This window comes from Crocodylus porosus, unplaced genomic scaffold, assembly GCF_001723895.1.
Source record: "Crocodylus porosus isolate Cpor-Errol unplaced genomic scaffold, CroPor_comp1, whole genome shotgun sequence".
In the NCBI taxonomy this organism is placed as follows: domain Eukaryota; kingdom Metazoa; phylum Chordata; order Crocodylia; family Crocodylidae; genus Crocodylus; species Crocodylus porosus.
The window spans coordinates 227,596,250-227,605,792 of NW_017728886.1; the positions used below are offsets into that span (position 1 = coordinate 227,596,250).

At 37.9% G+C, this 9,543-nt stretch overlaps 1 protein-coding gene across 1 annotated transcript in view; it reads right to left on the reverse strand.

Annotated features, from left to right (window-relative positions):
- Nucleotides 1-617: 617 nt before the first annotated feature.
- TMEM55A (transmembrane protein 55A) overlaps nucleotides 618-9,543 on the reverse strand; it is a 51,581-nt gene continuing 42,655 nt past the window's right edge. The window contains exons 6-7 of the mRNA XM_019550338.1: nucleotides 6,354-6,444; nucleotides 618-2,207 (exon numbers count right to left, since the gene is read on the reverse strand). Of these exons, the coding sequence (XP_019405883.1) occupies nucleotides 2,064-2,207; nucleotides 6,354-6,444 (235 nt within the window). The 3' untranslated portion in view covers nucleotides 618-2,063. The remainder of the gene's footprint in view (nucleotides 2,208-6,353; nucleotides 6,445-9,543) is intronic.

Here is a 9,543-nt window from a genome sequence, read left to right on the forward strand (position 1 = left end):
CATTTAGTCCACTCCCCATCCCAGAGACGCTCATCTGGCCTCTTTTAGAAAATCTCTGATGAAGGATATTCTGTAACTTCCTGAGGCAGCTTGTTCTATTATCCCATTGCTCTTACAGGTAGGAAGCTTTTCCTGAGATTTAATTTAAATCTGTTTTGCTCTCGTTTAAACTGGTTGCTTCTTGTCCTGAGGACTGGCAAACAACACTTCTCCATCTTCTTTATAGCAGCCTTTCAAATATTTGGAAACTGCTTCCATGTCTCTTCATCTCCTTTTCTCTTAAGTGAACATAAACTTACCTGGTATAGCTTGTATTCCAACACCTTCTCTTTGTTGCTCATTCTGGGCCCACTCCAGTTTCTCTACATCCTTCTTATAATGGTGACACCCACACTTTGGCAGAAGCCTATTCAGCCTCAAGTTAGGGGGTATTATCACCTCCCATGTCATGCATACAGTGCTGTTGTCACTGAAAACCAAGCGTATTTGTTTGGAGACGGCACTTGCAGACGAGGGCGTGACCACATATTTCCTATACTGCATCTGCATTCCTTCTGTGTCATTTAGATTGTTCTAATTACAAGGTTATACAACTTCTATATAGAACCAAAAATATCAATTTGATAATAATCTTTATTAGTTTATTTTAAAAGGTACCTTGTAATCCTGAGCTACTGCTTTTGTACATTTATCATCATACAAAGACATGTCATTTACAGTTTGAAGAATACATTTATTGTGCTCCAAAATCCTCATCTGAATGTCACTTTGTCCTAACAGGAACATAGACAATTTAAAATATTACGTGTATCCCTGGAACATTCATATTATTTTGCTCATCTGACCCCATTATCTAATGACTATTGTGTTCTAAACTGCTCAGGACGTTCCTTCTGAATTCAGCAAAAAGTGTTTTTAAAACTGTTAAGAAGGGCAGTGCAAGAACTGGTCCCTTAATCCTTTGGGAATACATCATTAGAAAATCAATTTCTGTTTCCGTATTCTCTTGAGAGAACCAATGTTAAATTGACCAACTGTATTTTGATGGAATAGTCCGAGTAACAGTTTACTAATTTTCATATTATAGTAGTCAGTGTAAAGTTACAGTTTCTCCCTTTGCAGTGACCAGTGCATAATTCTCCCAAAAAAGGAAATGTCTGCCATGATCAGCTGAAAGTAAGAGGAAACCCACCATCACCTTATCTTCACCTAAATGACATTTAAGTAATATAAAACAAGTCATATGAAATGCTTCCCTTAGACCCTGTGTAAAGGAACACATACAAATAACCAGAGTTAAGTTCCATAAATCCAATCATGGCTTTTAGGGATTTGCCTGTAAAAAACAAAACATTAATAAGTCCCAGGATCCTTGAGAAAAACATTTATCCAAGTTAAATTCCAATACAGGATAAATGGATAATTTCTGTTCTTTAACTGGATTACCAAAATATTGCATCTCTCTACCTGAAAATCTGAAAGCACACAGTGTTTACAAATGTTCTCTTCAGCAACAATTTCAGTTCCCAAAAGTACACTCTTATATTTCACTTCTGGAATAAGGTCACTATGATCTTAGGTAAAATGTACAGTAAGCATTTCAAGCAAAATGCTTATTGCTTAGATTTTAAAGCAAGCCACTTTAGTACAGTTGTAATTAAAATGCAAGTACAAATGTAAAGCTACTGTAGAAACACTTATAAACACCTCTTGCTTTTGAATACTTACTGATCACTTAAAGAATGGTGCAGGCTGATTTTAAAATAATAAAAAGGAACTGTAAAACGATACCGTTTGTTGGAAAGAAATTCAACAATACTTAAGACAGGTGTATGGACATGTAAACAAAGCTTTAGTATTCAGAGCTTGGGAATCTAGCAGCAAAACAACCCATTTGCATATAATGTAGTGCAATAAACATTTGTTCTTAGAAGATCCCCAGGCTTAAAACTACTTTTAACAGAATAGAATCCTTACAGGAAAACAGTTGAAAAATGTCCAACATGTAGAATCCAGAACTAGTAGAGAGACCGTCTCACCTGCTACAATCTACCAATATAAGTCTATGCAAAACTGTGCTCTGGATAACTGACTTTTATGGCTCCCCAGTAACAGGCTCGAATAAGGCAGATTAAGCCTAAGAGGTAAGCAATAGCCCAAGAAACATATGTTGCATGAAAACGCGTGGCGAAGTCTTGTGTACCAACCTGGAAAAGAAAAAGAGAGCATCAGATACACAACAGTCTGGGTTCTTGGAGGACACTAGTGTTTCTTTAAAGATATTATTTTTTAAGTATAAACCGTCACGAGTTAAGTGCCTTTTTTTTTTAATACTCCCAGCGATATAGCATATTAATTCTTTAGAGTACATTATACCAATATTATAAGTGATGTCAAACATGTAAGCTGTTTTTTTTTTTAAATCCAGCAAGTTTCTTGTTTTTATTCACTTTAATATAGCAAATCCTCCATTAATTTAAGCATGCAAACAGCTTGTTTTCCCACTACTAAGTTAAGAAGGCTAAGGGGGAAGTGTACACCCCCATAATGGTCAAAGTAAAAATAAATGCAGTTTACAGAGGCAGTAGATGATTTCATCTGCATACACATTAAAGGTGAAGGCAATATGGCTTACCTAGGAGTGATACTGTAAGGGGCGTATAAAAGACATTGTAGAAGACGAGGAGCTGCAAGATGCGAAAAAGCACACTGGGATGCAAAAACCTTAACTTATGCCAAAACAGTGTTGCATGTTCAGTGCTCCACAATGAAACCAGTTTTTACCACTGCCCAATCCTAGGCATAACACTAATTGGGTAGATCAAAGAATTAAGTCTGCTATTTTTAATTTTCCTGGGTGGCCCATTATTTTAGTTAGATTTGGCCAAATCAAAGCATCGAGCCAGCCTTTTATACAACTTTCATTATTTTCTGTACTTCTACTTTGATCAGTTTTATTAATTTCATCTGTAAAAATACTTCTAAATTTTGTAATTTTCCTTCCTATTCAAATCCTCCCGTTATTTTTACCTTTCTCTGAACTCATTCTATTCCTGCTACATTCATTTTACAATGGCGTGATCAGAAACTAGCATAGTATTCAATAGCTAGTACCACTGATTCATATAATGGCTATTTTATATACACACTATTAATTTATGTACTTTTATTAATATAGCCCAAGATCTTGTTTGATTCTTTGATCACAACAGCATATTGATCAGATATTTTCTCTGAGATTTTTTCCTGTGTGTTTGCAGATATTAGAACCCATTAGTTTCTTTAAGGTGGCTAATTACTCATTACAATGTGCCTCACTACATATTTGCATTAGTCATTGTATGGGTCAATTGCATAGCTTCATAGGTCCTTCTTAAAAATTCCTCACAAAGTTTTTAGTGCAACAGAAGTCAGGTCTATACTACTGCTTTCTGCCAGAATAGCTATATCAGCCAAAGGTCCAAAGATTCCTAGATTTCTTGCTGGGGTCTCTTGATCCCAGATGACTTCCTGCCTATGGCAGGGGGAGGGAAGGGGCGGTGCTGGACCAGATCATCTCTTGAGGTCCCTTCCAGCCCCTAATGTCTATGAAATCTATGAAAAAGGTTTCAATTCCAACTAACATCAGAGTCCTATTGTATTTTTTTAAAAACTAAGAGGTGTGGTTTTATAAGTACAGCTTGTTTCATTCATGGGTGGTGGTTTTATTGTACTTTTACAAAGTGCAATTTCACTGGTATAGCTGCATCCATAAGAATACTAATGCCAATATAGTGTACGTGTAGTCTTATACTAATGAAATGCTCTAGCAGAGATTACTTGCAGACTATTAATAACATTACACACAATCATAATTGGATCCAAAATGCACACTTTCATTTTAGTTATAAGTATGCTTTTAATGGTTAGTGAATGATGTAACCATACCAAGTTTATATATTATGATGTTGCAGTTATATATTCAGACCAAGGCCTGACTGGTAGGCTCTGAGGGAGGCACAAAAGAACTTAATACTAATACATTTTTAACCATGTTGTTTGAAAAACAGATAGGAGAGGTATTTACTTAAATACAAGGCAAGGTCACCCTCCACCACAAATCAGCATGGGGTGGGGGGGGAGCCCCTCATCTTACATCTACATACAAGGAAACTTCATTAAATACATCGTCTATCATTAATCTGCTGCCAAAAACAGAATGTACTCAGTAATGAAAACCAACTGTGAAGTTCATTAAATGCACCCAACACTGAGCATAACTATAAAACCCATGATTCATATTGGGCAAACGCAAGTGTGCATGCATGTCCCTTAAAAATAAAAATAGGTGGGTGTTCCCCCCTCAGGGAACTGGCACCAGGCCTGAAGGTACTGCACTACCAGGCCAGGACTGGGAGGGCCAGAGCCAGCCCCAACACCCTTTCCTTGGTGCCAAAAAAGCTATATTTCATCTTGGCCAAAAAGGCCAACATGCTATAGGGGCCAATCTACTACAAGGACAAGTTAGTACAACCTTTCTGAATAAAATGTATGTTAGTGGCCATTGTGCACAGTCCCCCTCAGCACCTATTCTTTTTCAAGTCACAGTGAACAACTACACTGAATACATTTAGACTTCTTCACTTTCACAGCTAAGCTGCACCTTTCCCATTTCCAAAGATCCCTGTTTCTTCACCAGCCTTAATGTCTGGCAAACATCAAATAGGGCCCCAGAATCCCTCAGTTGCCCCATCTCTCAGCTTGTTGCATATGATAAGTATGGGCTGGCCCTCCATGAGGTGCAACTGGACCAGGCTGTATGTGCAGGTGAGGCACAGGCCATTTTTGGAGGATCCCAAGACTCAGGACGAGACCAAGCAGGGGCTAATCAGCATATATCTCTCCTTTGTGAGGGTCTCTGGAGTACACATACATACTGAGCAGAGCTGACCTATGGGGTCACCATGGCTTGAAATGCTGTTAACACTGCTCAGGTCTAGCCCAATGAATTTTATGGTAAATCATAAGTCTTTTGGCTTTGGACTAATCATGCATAGTTCGTACTATATATAAGTAGGTGCAAAAATGCTGCTTAAGTGTGTTTATGGAGTACCTCTGCTAAAACTTGCAGCAATTTCAGAAGAGGTAAAATGCATCAGTTCTGACTGAACTAAGCCTGTGGGTTATATATATGCAGATTACTTCAGGTGTTTTTATTTCAAGGCCAGTATTTTCAAGTTTCCTCCTTACTTCTATGCTCCCAGGGATAGCAGGGTCTGACAGTAAGGAGGGGGGGAAGGGTCTGCAGAGGGAATAAACTGTGGGGGGGGGCAGAGGGCAAGGGGACTACCTGACCTCCAAATTTAATTTTCCCTGTGGTAGCAGTGCAAGTGGGACAAATTCAAGTTAAACCTCCAATAACTAAATTCTATGCCTGGAACATTATAAGTTTATACATGTTTCATATATAGAATCTAATTGTTGGGGGTCATCTTATATTTGAGTAAATAAGGTCATCTATGGACAAATGGACACAATCCAGTCCAGTCCAGAAAGCCCGAAATAATAGTAAGCCAAGTGAAAATTAAGACTCCTTTCTTTCTCCAAATGTTTCACCTTCCCTAACGGTGCTTTTCAAGGATCACTGAGGAAGCAGTCTAGGCTTACACAGCAGGGAGGCAGGCAGGAAGCTAGGAAGAATTCTGATGGAAATCTACCTAATCCTTATGAAATGAGGGTGTTCTGGCAGCATATTTCAGATTTCAAGTCAACATTTTAAGTGGAAAATGTCTGGCCAGCTGCAGTTAGTTCATCTTGCCTTTAGTGCCCTCTCAGTCCCTAAGAGCAGTCCAGTGAGCATACGGAAAGTGATGAAGCAGCCCAACTGTGGGAACATTTCAATGTTTCCAAAATGAAAATACTCTGAAATTTATTTCTGTGAAAAATTAAACATTTGCCTTTTTGTCCCAATCAGGACAACATTCCCTAACTCTGCAAGAGGCAAGGATTTCTTAGGGCAATATCTTTTATCGGACCAACAATTTAGTTGGGATAGAGTTAGATAGTTGGTCTAATAAAAGATATCACCCTGCATAATTCCTGGACCATCACAGCTACATCAGCTTAACGTTCCCTAACTAAGTTTTTCTTCTGCAGACATTTCAGTTTGCCACAAAGCTCTAAGCAGAACCTTACAGAAACCTTCCTGCCTTTTTTTATTTATTTAAAGATGTGTGCTAAAATAGGAGTTTCTGCTCAATAGTGGTCAGACAGTACTAAAATGTCAGAACTGAAGAAATGCTACTCAGATGCTGAGAGTTGAGAAAACAGTGGGGGCCTCTGTGAAAATTAGTATTGAAAAATACATTACTCACAGTTAGTCCAACTCCAATGAAAATGCATATCATTCCAATAGTAATGTATGCACAGCAGCGCCTTCTTGGTAGTGCACTTCCAACAGAGGAACTGCAGATGAATAGCATGTAAGAGCCAAACAAAATGAGTTATTAGACAGTAAAACACAGCCCATATACACATACAAATCATGTTGAAGCAATAAAGTTGTAGGCCAAGCTTATTACTAGACTAAATAAGTGTAATGCTTTTGAGAATTAGTCTTCCTGTAAGCAGAGTATATCAGAGGAGAACTGTGTCAAGATGAAGATTATCAACCATCTAGTGTCTTAACCAACATAGTATTGTGTTAAGGAGAGAAATTATAGTTCTACGCTTTATGACTGCCTGATGTGCCTGTGCATCGCCTGAATTATCCAAGTCTCTTTTTTAAAACAAAAATTATCAAAACACTGAATTACACTAAAACTATTAGAGGTCATCACTGGTGTTCTCCTCTTTTCTCTGAAACTGTCCTTCTGTCATAGAACATACAAGAACTGAAAATACTCCGTATTATTCACTAAAATAAAAAAAAAAAAAGGTTCTCAATGAAGACTTGATCCTCTGACACCCATATGACCACCCACTGAAATAGCTGAAAAGATGCTTATATGTTATTGTCGCCTTCCTGGTTTCCTTTTTTATTTGGATTGGTAGACTTGGTCCCTGAATGAATGTCAGGAGTGACCACACTACGACTAATAAGCTGGATGCAGCTTCTAGGTAGTTTAATGAAATAAATAAATAGTTTAATGAAATAAATAAATCTTTTTCTGTTTATTTATTATTTTTGTATTTTTGATTTTCTTTATTTCTTATTATTTGTTCTGGGAACTCATTTAAAATTAGAACACATTATTCTTTGAGCTGTAGGGCTATGTGCAGATCATTGACTCCAGAGCATGCTGGTTTTGAAAGCTGTGCGTCTTGTGCCTCTTAGTGACATCAAAGTTTTAACTTGCAGCAGGAAGGGTTAGGAAGTTTGGCCAGTATTCAGTGCAAGGCTATATTATGCTGAAATACATTGTGAACACCAACTTCAAGACCAACAGTAAGTAGTGCCTTTGTGAGCTTACTAATATACATAAAAACTCTGAATCAGGGTAGCTATAAAACACTTGGGCTAGATATAGACATTCAAGAAGTCAGAGGCAGAATAGATCTAAAATTACAAAATTTTCTGTAAGTAGCGTAGTTTAGATCAGTAGTAAACAGACCATACAGTCGCCCTTTGGTTGTGGGGAAGTGGGGAGAAGGGTTCTGCCATTTTTAAACCAGCGTGTGTGTGCTGAACTTCTGTCCTGTTAGATGTATGTATATGCCAGTTTCTGATCACTTGTACTAGTAAAACTGGAATGTCTGTACCTGGCCTTGATGTTTGGTAAGTATTAGGTGCAGAGCGTCTCAGCCTGACTCTTCTTTGTGCCATATAGGCATATCCCAAATATGTCCTTCCTTCATCATGTCTGGTTCAGTCAAAGCAGAGATTGTAATAGATATGAGAGTTTAGTTATTCAGCAGGAGTGGATGAGATTCTCACTTATTAGCAAGGGAGAATAACAGATTTTAAAATTAATCCTTCACTACTTCTAGGTTACAACGATGCAATTAACCTGTAAGTTGCTTAGCTGGTACAGATGGTACAAGTTCTAGGGAATGAGATTGCAGAACATTTCCACTTAAGCAGTGGCCCACCAAACTGAGCAACAATACTGAACAAATAATGTGCTGCAGGCAATAATCAGGCTTTAATCTTCCCATCGAGTTAAATTTAACTTTTTAATCCTTTGGGACAGTGAACAATACAGGGTCTTACAGGCATGTTGCCCATAAGCTATGGGTGGGAACCCCCAATTTAAGGTCTGCACTAAGAGACATTTAGAGTTCTCCTGCCATTACTATGTGCAGCTATGGTACTCTTAAAAGTCTGAAGAGGAATAACCATGAGTATCCAAGAAATATTTGTACAAAGGAAAACAACATAGAGAGTTAGGGGCAGAAGCAGGAGTGAAACCCAGAAATCCCAACTCCTTCACCCCATCTCATATCACTTAACTATTTCCTATCTCCAATGCCAAAGTTTATCCTAGCACAAGTAATTCAATTCAGTTTAAAATAAGGTTACCTAAATTAAGAAGAAAATATTTTGGTGTGCTACCAAATAAGTCTTGAACAGTCTTTCCGATTCCATGAAAAAAACCCTTTGGCTCAAGGCTTCAGCATGATTTGCGAGACAACAAAATATATTATTTTAGATGTTTTAAATCTATTATTAAAAGACTAAAATAACTAGAAATCACATTCTATCTTCAAAACGTGATAAGTCTTTAAACTCTACCATCTCCTAAAGTAATTATTTACAAAACAGTTTCCTGAAAGAATGTCTCCACTGTCAAAAGAACTCTGCGTGATTTCTTCTTAAAAAGCATGAAAGTATTGACGTTTTTCTACTAGTCATGAAACATGAAAATATTTACTTACATAAAAAAGGGGAATTACACTTGTGAACATTAACCTTTAAGTCCATTTCAAGTAGCTATGTGAATCATAATCATTTCCAGGTTTCCAATTAAGATATACTACAAATTAACTGCACAAATTGCCATCAGTGAGCAAAGTAAACAAATCCCTTGAAAGCTGCACTACAAACACTTTGAGGAAGGCACCTTGTCTTCAAACCTGCCAACCTAAATAAATCTGACTAGAGCACTGCTCTTGCAATTCCTTTCTAAAACTGGCTAATAAAGGTCTAAGAAACAAAACAGAAAGAATCATGGGATCACAGGAAAGTAGGGCTGAGAGAGACCTCACGAGGTAAACTCATCCAGTCCCTGCTCAAGGCAAGATCATCCCTGACTAAAAACCATTCCAGCCAAGTGTCTGTCCAGCCTGCTCTTGGAAATCTTCAAGAATGAAGATACCTTATGTAGCCTGTTCCAATGACTGACCATCCTCATAGTTAGATTGGATGGGACCGACTAACAGCAAACTACTAAAACTTATAGAACAGCGGTGGGCAATTATTTTGGGCAATTATTTTGGGCAGAGGGCTGCTTGCTAAGTTTTGGCAAGTCATCGAGGGCTGCATGACAGGCAGTCAGGGACAGATTAATATTAATTTTCTAAATTTTTTTTAGGGGCCCCGTGGGCTGCATAGAATGGCCTGGC